The 16,931-nt window shown below is 39.6% G+C and overlaps 1 protein-coding gene across 1 annotated transcript in view; it reads left to right on the forward strand.

The window, feature by feature from the left end:
* The window catches only part of EVC (EvC ciliary complex subunit 1), a 50,311-nt gene that overhangs the window by 23,124 nt on the left and 10,256 nt on the right, over positions 1-16,931 (forward strand). Inside the window, 3 exon segments of the mRNA XM_036382118.2 lie at positions 7,647-7,859; positions 15,437-15,546; positions 16,133-16,343. Of these exon segments, the coding sequence (XP_036238011.1) occupies positions 7,647-7,859; positions 15,437-15,546; positions 16,133-16,343 (534 nt within the window).

A 16,931-nucleotide genomic window follows, 5' to 3' on the forward strand; every position in this document is an offset into this window, starting at 1 on the left:
GAGAAATTTTTTTTATTTATAGTTAGTTCCCTGAAATAGGTTCAGATCTTTGGTGTAAGTAATATTTTTACACTTCTTTTTGTTACTGATTTGGAAAATTCTAGGTGCTTCATGCTTTTGCATCATCTTTAATTATTTTCTGTCTATGCAGAAAAAATTGATAATATGATCTGTCTGGTGAAGCTCAAAACCATAGTCAGTAGTGACCCTTAATTAGGCTGGAACTAATCACTTTCAGCTCAACAGGATCCTTGTCATGATTAATTATGACCAGATAGGGATATTGTGGAAACTTGTGGTCCCTATCACATACAGCTAATATACCCATACAATCTTAATTAGCAGTAGTCCACATGCACTTTTTCAAATTCATTTGAAAAAAAAAAAGTGAATCAGAGGAGATTAAATGCACAAAGCTGTGTAATATAAGAAAAATCAACACGTTTGCTGATATTATTGTCCTCAGTTCATCATCCATAGTTACTAAGTCTCCATCCCCTGCCTCAATTCATGTGAAGTCTGAGACTAAACAGTTTTTTTTTATCTTACAGAGTTCCTCCTCATTTGTGAAATTATATTGCTTTCCTTTATTGTGTACTCTACTTTAGTTACACTAAGGACTGAAAATCCTATTTCTTTCAGTACTAAGCTAAGTTTTCTTTCCCACTAAAGAAAAATTGGTTTGGATAAATTAAGTTTTTCTAGAATTGCCAGGTTGCCAGGAGAACTGCACAAACTTGAACTCTGCCAGTTCACTGAGCTCTAGGCCATTATATTCCATGTTACAGCTGCTCTCCTATGACTAGACCCAAACACTGCCAGACATGAAAAACTCCATGGACTGTGATCCAACTGGCATCTGTTAAATGAGCATCCACAAATCTTTATTTCCACTTTCTTTTTTCTGCAATAAAACATTTTTACTGTGATATTTAATATAATGAGCAACTACCCTTCCTCCCCTTAACCCCGAATAGAGATCCTAAGAACTGTTTTAAGAGAGGAGGCTGCTTTTGAATATACCTTATAAGCGAGGAAGAAGAGATAATACAAATGAGCATAGCCCCACTGAAGGTAAGTGGGGTAAATGGGGCTGTTCTGACTTCTACAGCTGAGGACAGTGCAGTGGTTGCATGTTTTCCATAGCCAGGGGCATAAAAGCAAAAGTAGACTTGCTGTTAAAGGAAGTGCAGCATGTACAAGCACAAGTCTTTCCCTGGGCAGCAGGACTTTGCCTCTTCACTTATTTGCTCCAGGTTTGTTATAGGAAGAAGCTCTGCTGCTGTTGGGAGAGGCAAGGCAGCAGTGGGATGATGACAGGGATTTGGGATCCTCCCCAGTGCCGTTGTGTGGCTGCAGCTCAAGTAGAGTTAAACAAGCAGGCATTAACAAGCTGGGAGCCAGCCAGCCTCACATGGCAGCAGTCAGCTCTGTGATACACACCTATGTCCCCACTGGGTTTGCACCACAGTCCTGTGTAGAACCAGCTAGTTTGGGCATTTGTGTAAACACTGCAAAGCCTGATGTTGCCTTTCCAGAGGATCTGCACTCCCTGAAGCTTAGCTGACAGTCATTTGCCTTCCAAATGGAGAAGCTGAAACATGATCTCAATGAAAAAGGTGATGTTAAAATATAAGGAAGAGGTTACCATGTGGCTGGGGAACCAGTGAGTATTCTCAGGACAAAAGAAAAGGTGTTACTAACCTGTCAGTATTCTCAGGACAGAAGAAAAGGTGTTACTAAGTGCCACTCCCTTGTGGAAGATCCTTAGCTTGTTCTCACAGTGCTCTTCTAAGCCCTTATCAAATTTCTATGCCTTTTTCATTTTTTCATTTTTTGCTCTTTAAACAGATCAAGATAGATTTATATAACCCTCTAGCACTAGAGAAGTCTGTACTGCTACAGTACATGGAAGAATTATCCAAATTGGTGAATAAATATGTAAAAATTCAATGATCTGGAAGCTGAGTGTGTTTGCATAGAATAATTGAGTAGGTTTGTTTTGTGTACGCATGAATAAATCAATTAAAATGATTTAACCAAGGTCAATGGAATCTGTTGATGCCTGAGTGAATGAATGAGTTATATTTGGAGGATAGTGTAGGACTTTTCAGCCGCACTACTGGATTAAAAGAGTGTGCTGTAGGTGAATAGTCTGTGTCTAGACACAGGCTCCATAACTAGTTTTTGAAATGTGTGTTGAAGAATGAGGGCAAATGATTTTTGATTATCACAGTATATCATAACTGAAGGGAAAATTGTGTGAAGATAATTGAATGGATCAGCTTAATATTTTCATGAACAGGGTCTGCACAGTTATTGTGTATACAAGAGATTTTGTACTGTTTTAACCATAATTTTCTTTTACATGGCAGCAATAACACACCACCCACCCCACTCCCTGCCCCTCTATGTCAAACCTGTCTCAAGTTTAACATATCAGATAATCACCAGCATTTAATATTTTCCCTCTTTTTTCTTTTTGTTGTTGTTGTGTGAACGACCTGTGTATTTCAGTAGGGAAAAGAGAAGTGAAGAGGTTGGGGGATAACACTATTATTAAGAAAACAGACATGCAGATTGCACAAAGGAAATCAATTAACAGCTAGTAATGTACTAGTAATTAACATTACATAGTACATGGTAAGATAGGTCTTTTTCTTCTGCCTTAATTTCAAAACCATGAAAGCAAAATTTGTTGTCATTTATAATTCCCCTTTGCTGATAGCCATTCTCCAGAATGTTCCTTAATTTGGCTTGGGAATAAAATGCACAAAAATTTAGACTAAAAGCTATTGAGTCATGAGTGTTATCAATGAGCAAGGCAGTAGACATCTTTTGAATGAGTAGACATAAATGTGAGTTTGAGGAAAAGGATTTGATTTTGTCTGTTGTTAATAAAAGGGAGAAAAAATATTTTGGACAAGATAAAAAGCGGAGATTCCCAGAGACTTACTCTTTCATTACTTTCCTTATGTAATTTTATTAACATGAGATATAGTTAGGGATGCTGGACTGCATTTTTGGGTACCAAGAGCTGGCATCTTTTTAGGGGGAATCAGTTTGTCTCAGGTGGAAATCCCTATCAAGAGACTTCCACCTCAAAAGCTCACTTTTGAAATTTTTGCCCTGTAACTTCCCCAAAAATACAGCATCATCTGATAGATTAAATCTGTGAACTCATGCCATGGGAGCCCATTCTAATTCTGGATTTGAGCACTATTAGTTTTGTTTTGGTTGCTTCAGTCAAAGCTGATACAAGATATCTGGAAGGGGTAGCCTTCATTCTGAAGTCTTCCTCTTGCCTTACTGCATAAGAAAATGGATTTTACCACTATACAGATTCACAATTGGCTAATAGTTAGATCTCATGAGGGACATAACATTACCCACAAAGGCATATTTCTAAAAAAGGAGTACCAAAAGAGAAGATTGAAACTGCCTCCTGAATAAATCAAAGACCAGTGAGGGGGCAAGACTGATATTTCAATAGACCTCCATTTTAAATGTGTGGAAATCAAACAGTGGAGCTTTTTTATTAACTTGTGCAAAGGATGACTTCAATGTCACTGTGCTTTTTGGATGTTAGGATGCTTGAAAGCAGGTAGAGTTTTCATTTTCCAATTGACTTTCCAGAATTCTTCACCTGGAAGAAAGAAGTACATGCAATCAGCTTTTCCCTGTTTTGAGTGGTGTATCTGCTGAGACTGTACTGTACCTCAGTATCTTCTGAGTGGGTGTGAAGTATCTTGTAGTGGCCAGTGGTGTGTGTGTCCAGTGTCCCAGAATTTTTGATGTATTTATGGGATATATGATGTGAGTTTGAATCTCTGTCCTTTGTAAGATACAATATGGTTTGGGAGATGAATCTCTTACCTCCTAACCGAGTGTCCTAACCACTGAGCTTCTGGAGGTACATGCAACAGTATTCCACAGCTTTGATCAGGTACTTAGTTCCTTCAGTAAAATGTTCTATCACATGTTAACAAGTAGTTGTGCAGTTGCCTCTTTGAGATAATATATACTTTTCAGTGGCTGGCATATAAAATAAACTACAACCAGCCTTTCTAACCAGCCTTTTCCTGCTTCACAATTTCACTATTCACTCATCTATATGTAGGGACCTTTTAATCTTTTAGGTTTATGAGGGAGAATTAATATTGTTCTTTGAGTGAAATCTGATAAGCTATTTATCTCCCCTGTATTTTGACAAAATTATATATGCCTTGTTTAAAATTCAGATGCACTCAACATTTTAATCTAAGCCCATTTTATTTCCATGTGTACCCCATGGTATTTCTTTATGCTTGATGTATTTCTCTGGGGATTTTTTGAAAAGCTTTGAGATTGACTGCCAGGTACTACAAACAGGTTCATTCAATACTGCAATCAGCTATTCTATTAATAGAATCAATTTGAATAAATTTCATCAAGTCAAAACTCTAAAAACAAGAGATGGTATATCAGGAAGCTTGTAAAAAATATTTGTAGAGGCTCTAGTCCAAAAATAAGATCCTGGAAGCACTACTGATTTTCCTTTTCTTTCCTATTTCTTTCCTGTGAAAAATAACTTTCCTAATACATCATGTGCCATCCCTGCTCACAGACAGACTTTATTGCAGTTTGAAACCAAGTACATTCCTTAGAGTACAAATAGTTTTGCACTATTTTGTTAGTTTGAGTCACTGGGTAGAATTCAATCACATCTGCAATCTTTCCTAAATGTAGACTTAGTATTTCCCCTCCCAAAGTTTTAAAGGCCATTTTGCCACATTTTTAAGTGCTGCATTAAACAGCATGGCCACTGTGTTGTCCCTGTGGTGTGGCCTCTGGGTACAGCATGCAAGGGCTGCCTGGGCTCTGATGTCCATGTGATTGTCACATTAGTGAGGTGATATACATAAGTAATTCTGTGGGAACAAGACCTAACCACATTTTTCTTCAGTACCTGTCCCCACTGTGATAGTGCCAAAGGTAAGCATACAGTGTAATTTGAAGGTGCAGGGGGTACAGGCAGAACAAAATGTCATTGACAACAAGGAACAAAATACCATATTTTTGTTCTGTGCAAAATATTTCATAGCAAATAATAATAACAGGGCTGTGAGTGTGCCAAGGAAATGCTATCAGTTCCACAGCAAAATGTGTTTAAAAGGGATTTAGCTGCCTTTGTTAAAGAATAGAATTCTTAACACCCTGTCTGAGATCTTTTGATCTAGTGCAGTAAAATACCATGGGCTCCTCTAGACTCCTTCTGAAGTATTTCAGACCCAATAGAAATTCTTATATCAGTGAACACCCAGTAAAGGCAGGAGAATTAATGTGTCCTGAAAGGCTGGTAAAGCTCACAGGAGAGATTACAAAGATAGAGCCATTATTCTTTAAATGTTGTATGAGATATATAGATTAGAAGTGCAGTTTCTTTGAGTTTATGTTAAACCTGAGAACTTGGAGTCTTGGATTTTAAAATAACAGCAGAGAATTGAAGCAAATCATTTGGCATTGCTTTTTCCAAGCTAAGCCAGGCCCACAACTACACAGATTATTAGGATGGTATAAATCATGCCTCTTGTTATAACAGGAACTTGTAATACAATAATTAAGGAGTAGGGGCAATAATCCTTCAGCACAGGATACACCTGTGTAGCAAATGTTCCCCTAATATACTGTCATGTCTAGATTGTGAGCAATCACTAGAAATGGGAAAAGTATTATCAGAAGTTAGATATTATGTTGGGTCTTTGACTACTAATTCTCATACTTACATCCAGTAATCATTTTCAAAAAGCTGTAGTCCAATTTGCAAGAATTTAGAATAATTTCAGATTGAAGAAAGCCAGTGGGAGCTGGATTCTGAAAATCCTGCCTTCTTTAAACAGGTAAGAGAGTGGAAAGAGCTGAGACAGCTCATTTCAGAGGTGTAGTGAACATGTTTTTTAGTGTTGTGCCTCAGTTTTATCCATAAGAAGAGGTTACTGCAGGGAGCTGTTAAGCTATTTATTGTTTGTGAAACAGCTAATTAATATGGTGATTAGCATCCTAGAGGGATCATAGGAGGAAAATAATAATTTAGTACTCAGTGCACAGCTTGTATATTTTACAATAAATGAGAAATATTAAAATATTTTTCAGAAATCAATCAGTTCAAAGGATATTTATAAAGCCAAACATGGAACAGATAAAGGTGCTGTGAAAACATTACATGAACCCCAAATGTATCATTATGGGGGCACAGAACTGTGTTTCATATTCAACCTAAGTTCTGGTTTTTATTTCTTGAGTTCTTGTCCTTGCACTTTTTTATTATTATTTTTTAGTATTTTGTATTTTATAATGCAATATCTAGCAATTGGAATGGGCTCTTACACAACAGTACATTATAGCAGTATATGCCCTCCCCCCAAAAAAATTCCACTGGAACTTCTGTTTTCTGTGAGCTGCAGACAAGCATATTTCACATCTAGATAAATATCCCTGTGTTTCTGTTGAGAGGTTCTATATTTTGATCATCTAAGAAACTGTAATTCAACCTGTATTTAAAAGAAGGCAGCATCTAGAAGACCTGACTTGTTCTTTTAACAGGAAGCCTTCAGAGAGTTTTAAAAATATGATCAGTATTTTAAAGAAAAGAAAGAAAGATACGTGTTTCCAAGAGGGTTAACACTGGTTTGCAATGAAAGCAAGCCCAGCTAGGCAGTAAAGCTTCTTGGACTGGTAGGATCATGCAGAGCTCACACAGAAATAGCTCATCATCCTGCAGAAATACTGCAGTGTCCATGTGACTTTCCAGTGTGGTTTTCTTCCCTTTTCAGCTGGGAAAGCTACCTGTCCTCACTCCTGCCCAGAAATAATCTCAAATGGCACCCAGTTTGCCAGCACAGCTCCTGTCCCCACTGTGTATTTGACAGTGAAACTAGAGCTGAGTTTTTAGCTTGGATGCCGTCTGACTAAATCACCACAAAACTTCTTGTGAGTGAACCAGCCTCAGCAACTTAAAACTGTTCATATGGGACTAGTTTCATTAAAACCACCAGGAGATGTTTGTTTTCCTAGGCTTGAAACTATTCTGCACCAGGATGAATTTGAATAATTCTGTTCTTCAGGCATTGAAGAGTGTCATATTTTGAAATACCAACTACTGACATGACTAATGTCACTTTTGTCTAGCTCAATCCATACTATCCTTTATAACTCTTCCCTCTTTCTTCATTCATTTCATATCAGCACCTGAGAAAATGTGCCTACAAGGTGTTGTGCTACACCAGATTGTTTCCACAGCCACTTTCAAAATAGGTGTTTTTATAACACACCACCATAGCCAGTAAAGAAGATATTCTTTTCTACTGCAGTCACATGTGAGCAACAGTTAGGGCACAGGGTCTCATGTGCTCTTGCCACTGTTGCATTTTAAATGCCTTGTGTAGCTTGAACCAAAACATTTTGTTGTTCCATCTACAAAACCTGGTCCTTTTAACTCAAGCCTTAGTGGCATTGGATTTTAGCTCTAGGATTTGGACACCAGCCCAGTGTATTCACATGGTTCTCTCACTGGCATCTATTGTGGAACATGCAGGAGAACAGCTCCAAAGGGCTGAGGATTCACTTTGTCACATGTTTCTCTCTGTCCCTCTCTGTGCCTCTCTTAGGAGCTGTACTCTAAGGCTTCCCGTGCTTTAGCAGAGTTGGTGACAGAGCTGTTTCTTCAGACCCTGCCTGTGGTGACCAGCCTCTCTGTAAGAGAATGTGAGCTTCTGAAGGAGGAATGGCAGGAGAATTTGGTCCCTCAGCTGGAGAAATGGGAGAACCACCGCCAGAGACGCTGGAAGCTTTTCCAGGAACAGCTACTGCAAGAAAAAGAAGTAAGATCCATATTATGCTTTGAGATCTCAGTGTCTTAAAAATGGGATACAGGAAAAAATGATCAAGATACTTCTCTGTGGAAGTGTTTAGTCTATAATTATTTAGCCTGGTCCAGACACAACTCTAGGCTGAGGAGAAGCAGTTTTATCTGCAGCATGGAGTGAATATGTATGCTGTGCATGTAGGCTTGCATAGAGGAGTCAGAGAGTAATTACTGAACATCTGTCCACAGTGTTTGACAGCTTTGTCAGCACATAAACACTTTCTGGCAAGGCTGCTCTCTGATGTCCTCAGCTCTTGGCATCTACAGAAACACTACAAAAAAACCTTCACCAGGTCTCTTTGGAGAGGATACATATAAATGCAGTTTACAGGCAAGGAAGCCTTGCAATGATAAATATTTCTTACTAATTTTTATGTATTAATACTGTAATAACTGGAAACAAATAATATGTACTTTTATAAACTTACTCTACTCTGCAAAGGTGGAAAAACACACATCCAGCTTTCCACACATGTGTGTGTGCCCACCATAGGGGGCATTGACACCCGAGGAGAAAACAAGAGTAAGGTGAGACAGGTGTCTTCAGCATCAGACTGGGGCTCAAATATGCCTTCAGGTTATTCATGCAGTGCTGTGTCTCTGTTAACACTGCTTCTAACACAGCTTTGTCAAAGAAAGACCTTCTCTATTCAAAAGTGTGTCCTTTCCTAAATGTTGTGTGCTGCAATGTACAGAGTAATTGGACGTTCTTAAATAAAAGGTTGGCAGATTTCTTTAACACTGGAAGAATCATACTTTACCTTGCCCTCCTTCTGCAAAGTGCCTAGACAATCCAGTACATTGTTAATGAGTTACTGAGCAAGTCCCTAATTATTGCAAACTGCATTAAGGTGTTCAACTTTTTCACCCACTCACATTTAGGATTCTGCTGTAAAACACTGTGATTCAGGAAACTGTGGGCTCCCTATTAAATCTGGTGGGGTTGTTTGCTAACCAGTGGGTTTAGAGCACCATTGGCAATACAAAAGTAAAATTTTTCATTGAAAACATTGAGGCATTTTCTTTTTTTCTTTTGTATTTTCCTTAATCTGGAGTTATGCAACGAGCACCTTGCTAATCTTTTTATTTTTCCATTATTGTAACTGACCTGTGTTGAAAAGCAATTCTGTTTTTCTGGTTTGGCGTCACAGGGCTATTGAGAAAACTAAACTAAATTGTGCTTGGGAGCAACCACTGATGCCTGTGGATCTGCTTACATGCTCAGTTACATTTGCATTTTCCAGGACTGTTAGTTGGCATTTACTGTTTGATTTTGGCATACCTGTACCTTCGGTGATTAATGAAACAATGTCTGACCTCATTTTTTTTTTTTTTATTATTTTGCCCCTTTTTATCAAGGATTAGATTAGAATACCTGACTTGTCAAGTTTAAACCTTGCTGTTGATTTTCACATTCATCAAGGGTGCACAAATTGCCTGTCCTTGTATGTGCATGGCCTGAGCAGCCTGCTCTGGTAGGTGAACTACAAGCACATCTTGTAGCACACAGAGCCCTCAGCAATGTGGTGGACTCACTGTCACAGAAAAACACAGAGAAACAGGAGGTTTGGTGTGCAACTTGTGAATAATGTCATGTCAGAGAGCACATTAGGGCACCTCTGCTGTGTGCCTTCCACTGTCCCATTGAACCTCAGCCATTGTTCAGGGCTGGAGAGGATGTATTTAACAAACAAGAGACTCCCCACAAAGGGGAGACATCTCAAGTCTGATGTTTTGGTCCAAAAATGCTGTTTGTACATTCCCCTGTTGCTATTATTGGGCACACTGTTGAGTGGAGAAACCATACCCTGGGAATTTTTCTCAAAGGATTTAAAGGATTAGTTCATCTCCAGCACTCAGCTGCTAGATAATAGGTCTTTGGACAGCACTGTGTGATGGATTCATTGTATGTCAATTCAGATGTGCTGGTCATGCCCAAGCATAGTTTATTTAAATTATTAAATCGATTTTCCCTCAGTTTGTGTACCCTAGCATGCATAATGTAAAGGAGATGACTTCCTAGCTGGAAAAAAAAATTAAAATAAAATAATAAAGGGTTTGCTGACATCATTAACAGTAATTACTGAGATATAGAGCTATAGAGGAATTAACTTAGCAGTGACAGAACTCTCCCATTGGTCTCTGAGTCATCAGCATTGCAGCTGGGCTTTATTCAATACAAAAATTTCCTGAGTGGCAGACAGAGCTGTCCTAAGGACAAGTGATTCTGCAGGATAAATTCCAAGAAGAGATAAGAGTTTCTCATCGTGAGAAATTCGTCTTATGATCCCTCAAGACAATATTCTGTGCAGGAGCCTAAGTGCCTTTTTTAACTTAATGCTTGTGGCTTTTTGGAAAGGATTTGAACTGGAAAAAAATCTGCTTTATCTCCAAAGAGAGCATGCAGGGAGAGAGCTATTCCACCAAAGCTAGGCGGGCGAATTTTCATGAATCTGAAATATAACAATGCATTATATTGTGTTCAAATGCAATGTGCATTTATTTCTTGTCCCTTTCCTACTATAAAACAGCAGCATGAACATTTAAGCAATAAGCTGACACTTGCATCCTACAAAAAGGAGCACTTGGTTTCCACCTTAAGAAGAGATATTAGACACTTGTGCCAGATGATTATGTCATTTGGGAGAGCCCATAGATGTTAGAGTTCTGGGTTTGACAAAAGATCCATAAATCCACAGTCATATTGTCAGGCCTTTTAAGTTGTCAGGCATTTTGCAGCAGGAGATTTGTCTTTCATTTGCCTCTCTATAAATGTGCTATGCTGGGAGTTACAGTCACCTGCTTTACAGGCCTGGGAAGTCTTCACACCAGAAGACTTTTCACCAGGGAATTTATGTGTGCTTTTCAAAGTGTCTCTAAAAGACATTTTTCCCTTTTACTTGAGCCACCTTTTTTTAGATGATCTTTCCTAGCATTTATACATGTCTGGAATATGATGTCCTTTGGGTGAAAAGAAACACTTTTACAACTGAAAAGAAAAAAATCAGTATCATATATAACTTTGCCTTGTAGGCTTGAAGAGATGAGTGAGGCACATAGGAATAAATGACTAATGAAAATAAATTTTGAGCATTTTCCCACATAGTCCCTAATTCATGATTTCTGTAGAGAGCAGTTCCAGGGAGCAGCCTCCTGCACCAGGCTGAGACTTGGCAGTCAGTGTGCATTGCACCCCATCTACAGGCAGAGACAGAGAAATCACTGTACTTTTATTCCCTGAATAATCTGTGCTAAAGATGTCACAACAGAAAGGAGAGGCATATTCCTCACCTTTATTGCCAGAGTGTAATACTTAACTTCGGCAGTGCTTCAGAAGTGCACCTGTGACCGAGAAGCAAAATATTTGGAAGCCTACAGAATAAAAATGGGATGAGATTACCATCCATTCCCACATCCTTGCTTGTTACCCAGAAAGCTGAACTAGCACCTGCTTACCAGTTTTGACAGGGTGGGCATTTTATCACTTTCTCTGGTTAATTTTTTCATAGCAATTGGAATAACACTTCAAGATGCCAGACATTCCTTAGAGCTTTACTCCCTCATTTACCATACTTTTGTCACTGTTTTTCCTGGTTGAATGCAGGGATCAGAGAACCTGAGCTCCATTCCAGCCCCTAAATTTGTGCAGCAGCATGAGTTTGTCCCATCCACTCAACCTATCTCTGAGCAAAGTGAGGCTGTTCCCAGGAACAGCAAATCTTGGAGATGTGCCTGGTGACTTGACTCAACAGTGGAGTATGGGTGCAAGCACAAAGCCTGACCTTGACACCAGGCCTGAAGAAATTTTGAAAAGGTTTCTGTTTTGCTGGTTTTTAACCACATGCCAGCAGCCTCAGCATTCCCAGAGAATCTTTGCTGTCACATTTCTGCCTCTCTGTGAGATGTTCCTGTATTTTGGGGGTGGAAAATACCCAGCTCTGCTAGCCCATCCCGGTGAGCTGCCTAGGTGTTGTTTCCAATTAAACATACAATGTCCTATTTATTCCAGCTGATTCTTTCTATCTTAATCATCTTCCTAATGGCCTTTTTGAGATGAAACACTGAGTTAGTATTTGGTCTAATTCTCAATCTTCCTTATTTATCCTCTCATCATGAATGTGTAATGATTCCCCCTCCTTTCCTCTTGTTCTCTTACTACTTACATGACCGAGGTACTTTTAGTGTTCAGTTTATTAACTGTCTGCTGGAGGAGTTTCTGCTGTATTCTCAGTTTCCCATTGATCTCAAGAAGGTCCAGAGTAATTTTATAAATTCTGCATACGGACTACCTTAAATGCACTCTTAATGGAAAAGGTGATTCTTTATAAGGAACTCCTCACTACTACAGAACTAGGCTGTTTCTTTGTAAACAGAAGTAAAAAACAACTACAAGAAGCACTGTCATTGTTATCACTGACAGTGACAGGATATACTTTTGGATAGGATATACTTTTGGATAGGATATACTGATAGCAAATGAGGTGCTATATTTTGCGTTCTTGGCTGCAGTGTTATATCATTTACTATTCCGACTGCAATTCAGGTATCATCTCCTGAAGGTATTCTGTCTCTTGGTGATACATACTCTCATGCTGTTTCACTTGCCCTTCAAGAGCAACTTTTCAGTAAATAATCTGGTCTCCAGAAATTATGGAAACCCACAGCTGAACCACATCCAGCCTCTCATTGGAAATAAAATTACTTCTGGAAAGTAAAAGGTCATTTTCAGACTTTCTTTGAACTGCTGAAAGAGACATTAAAGTACACAATGTGATGGATCTACAAGGCACGTGCAGAGAGGTGTGAAACCCTAGGAGCTAAATCCACAGGGCTGCTAAAGGGAAATGCTGATAATAATTATAACTTCAAGCAAGTCTTTGCCATCTGTCATGGCGATACCTGAAGACCTGATAGACCTTAATTTGATGCTTGCAGCATGCAGTCAGAGAAAACAGTGTGCTCAGCTGTTCTCTGTGATTATCAGACTCACCTAGCCTCAGATCAGTTGAGATCTGGCTACACAGGTACATCTGAGGCTCTTGCCAAGAGCAGCCTGGTGGGTCTCCAGTGCCATGCAGTCTTTGGGACTGTGCTTCTCATGCTCAGCTGCACTCTTCCCATCTGTCACTTGTTGTTGACTGCCTGCCCTCCCATCCTTGTCAGGATCCTGCTCAGGAACATGTGTTTTGGTAAGGTTTTCTACATGGTCTACATGGAGAGAGGTCAGTTAGATTTATCACTGTGTATTCCACAGGGAAGGCACTAGCCATGAAAGAAATACATTTTTATTTTGAAGCCAAAACAAAGTTTCTGATGTTCTCTGCACTTCCCAGGGGAGTTCATTCTGTGCTCACAGAGAAAGCCTCTCTCCTGCACAGATCACTGCTTCCCAATGAAAAAACTCATATCCAGCAGAGATGCCCAGTAGCACTCCTAATTTCTAAAGCTAAAAATTGTGCAATTATACATTTGTGCTGGCTTTAGCACCAGATGGAAGCTAAACTACAAATGAACCACTCCCCCTCCTCTGCCTGTTCCAGTAAGGGAGTGGCAAAAGCAGAGAGTATGGGTTGAGATAACACTTTACTGAAAGCACAAAGCCATGGAGTAAGAAATTCACAATAACAACAGCAATATTAATAGCAAAGGCCTACAAAAAGAGAAGGTATTTTACCCAGCAAAAAAGAGTTCATCACTGGGAAAAAGCAAACAGATGGCAGATGCTCCCTGTAGGTTGTGTCCACTTGGTTCCCCAGACAAAGGTGATATGGAGACCATTCCCACTCACTACCTATGTGACCATCAGGAACAAAGGCAGTTTGGCAAGGAAACTCCCATGGCTAACATTTCCCACACCCCCCATGGAAGCCAGTGACAAATAAATCCCCTGAGTCAGGCTGTGCTGCTGGGCTCACTTCTGCACAGGTGTCTGTGCCACTGTTTCTCCTGCCCCACTGTGCTGGTCCTGCAGGTCACTGCCACTTTTCCAACCATTCTGCCACCTCCTTTCAGCTCAGCTCAGCTCAGCTCAGCTGGCCCAGCCTCAGCTCAGCTGTTGACAATGGGGCTCCTCTCAACTGGACTAGGGTTCATTCCCACCGATCCTTCCCCCGTGGCAGCCTCTGCACAGGCTCTGTCAGTTCAGCCCTGCTCTTATGCTGTTATACTGAATAGTACCTCAGAACTTCTAGGTAAAATGGTTGTTATATTTAGATGCAGAAAACACACAAAATATTATCAGGATCCACTGGCCTCTCTCTCTCTGTGTTAAAAAAAATTACACAAATAGCTGTTCCAGATGTATCAGTTGTACAATTTGCTGATATTTTGTGTAATACTCAGGTATATATCCAGTAGTTATGAATGCTGTTGCCGCTGTCCTTTCAGCACCAAGTCCTGGAGCTGCATTCTGGAGAAAACAGGAGGGGGAGCAGGGCTGCAGTGGGGGCTGGATCTGCAGGGACTGATGCTGAAGCCTTCCTTCTGGAGAGAGAGGCAAAATGGTGTCCACTTCTGAAGAGTGTGCTCATTTTCACCCCAAAACCAGTCCCACGTGTATGATGTGGGTGGGATAGAATAACAACTTGGATGTGCCCACACTGCTCTAAGCTTCACCCCCTCCTGCAGCCAGGACAGCATCTAATCCTTTGCTGGATATACTGATCTAGTGAAACCTACCTGTCTGCCATAATTGAAAATTTAGTCCCTCATGTTGTGAATGACACTGGAACACAAAGTGAAACTGTCAGACATCCTGGATATTATATTTAATTTAGGTCTCTGAATACATCAGAAGGTAACCTACTTTTATTCATCTGTCAGTAGCCTAAATTATGCTCTTCATCTTACAGTAAGAGTTGGAGCCTTGTGACTTACTATTCCTAAGCCTTACTATTCCATAAGCCTTATGACTTACTATTCCTTAAATAATGGCAACATACTGAACAAATCTTAACTCCATATCTTCAAAATTTTACAATCTAATGGCAAATCCATCAAAATTCATTTAAAGATTAAATTCTTCAATCTAAATATCACTCTGAAGGAGCAGTAAACTTGCAGTCCATATACTTATCTAATCACTTAATCTTCATTTCCAGTTATTAGCACTGTTTACTGTGACAGAAGTGTGATGGAAGATGATACCTGTATTTTGTTCAGTGAAAATAAAAACCATATTCTCTAATAGTGGAAAGAAAAAAACAAATAAAAAGCCTACTGCTGATTAGAGTCAATGCAGTATTTTGTGCCATATTGTTTTTTTGTTTCTTGTTCCTCTGTTGCTGAAACCAAAAAAATCTGTAGGAATCACAGTTCAGGGCTGATCCAAACTAATGCAAAGCTTTTCTTTTCAGTGTGTTTTGTTAAAGATTTTGATAATTGAAAAAAATAGTAGAATAATTTTAGTTCAGCATGAGTTTGTTTTTAAACGCAAGGGATGATTTTTCTAGCAAAATAAACCATTGTTTCTTTATGCAGTGACTGGCTGAAATCAGAGTATCTTATATTCATAATTCTTTTCTCTGCTTTTAGCTCTGGATAACAGAATATGCTCTCTCTGCTGTGATGCAAAAGCACCTGTCTGAGAAACAAGAGAAGATAATTCAAGGTGTCGTGAGCAGACTAGGATGCCTCAGTGATGAGTAAGCACAGTTTCATCTGTGAGCAGTGGGGTAAAACTTCACTGCTGCATGCCCAGATAAAAACTTGAGTGTACATTACATTGTGGAAAGAAGTGTTGAGGGATTATTAGCACCTTCAGACAGAGGCAGTTGGTTCAGTTTTTTATCAGGGTATCAAAAGCAAATGTAAAAATATAGACATATCGTGACTCCTGGAAATAGGAAAAAATAGTCTTATGTGATTTGAGACTGGTGTGCTTTGTGAGTATCTGCTGTGTTTGTGAGTGGTTTCTAGTCTTGAACCAGCCTTTCTCTGCACTCCCGGTGTCACAGTGGAGTTGCATTTTCTGCAAGATAAAGCAACATGTAGATGGTTATTTAGCTATTTTATTTCTGTTTTCATTTTAATTTAACTTCAGTGTGACAGAACTAGAAGTGTAACACAGCAGTACCCATTCTCTACACCTAAGCAGCTTTCCAAGGCATGCTTTGTACAAAAAGACATTTCACAGAGTGAAGAATAACTTCTCACCTTTAAGGAATGGCTTTGCTGAACACAGGTGTGCAAGGAGCTTCACTGATGGATTTTTAATGGTCCTTTTTACAGGTCTGTTAGCTATATCTTGCAAAAGCACCAGCTCCTGCTGTGCTCAGTGCTCAGCAGGTTCGCCTTGCGGAGAGCGGGACTGGCAGCCCTGGCGCGCATGCGGCTGGCCAGAAAGAAGAGCTCGCTTCAGGAGCTGAGAGAGCAGCACACCCTGCAGAAGGGATCCTCCCTGTGCCAAGATGAGGACCAGTGGCAGTTACAGAAGGCAGTGGTAGGTACAGTGTCCAGGTGGGTTATCTCCAGAGGTCTCACATGCTGTGATATTTGGCATTAGAAGTGGCCACAGCAGACCTAAACTACAAAAAAAAAAAAACCAAAAAAACCCAACAACAGAAAAAGTTCAAGCTCCAATGAGAAAGAAAAATATTCTCTGTCAAAAATGTGCACATTGCTGACATAGGATGTGCCTGAGTATGCCTGTTGTAGTTTAGGCAGACATCTTAATCCCTTATACTTTATTAAGTGGCCTAGCAAGCTTATTTAGCAATTTATTTATATGAAAATACTAATGCATGAAGGAAAGGATGCCAGCACATATAAAGGACTTCTGCAAAGCTACTGCTTCAGGGTAAGAGAAGCTCCTACTAATTCTGCTGGGGATTGTAATGTGCACTTGACAAGTTTTTACTGGAGCATTAGGAGAAATTCTTACTCCTACCACACAAATCAAGTTCTTCTATACTGTCTTAATTTTTCATTATTTTTTTCTCTCTCTGTCCATAAGAAGATCAGCATCCATTCCCAATCCTCCCAGATTATCTGGCTACTGTAGGCCATGAAGACAAAAGAAAGTTTAAGG

The sequence above is a fragment of the Molothrus ater genome, chromosome 4 (genome assembly GCF_012460135.2).
Source record: "Molothrus ater isolate BHLD 08-10-18 breed brown headed cowbird chromosome 4, BPBGC_Mater_1.1, whole genome shotgun sequence".
In the NCBI taxonomy this organism is placed as follows: domain Eukaryota; kingdom Metazoa; phylum Chordata; class Aves; order Passeriformes; family Icteridae; genus Molothrus; species Molothrus ater.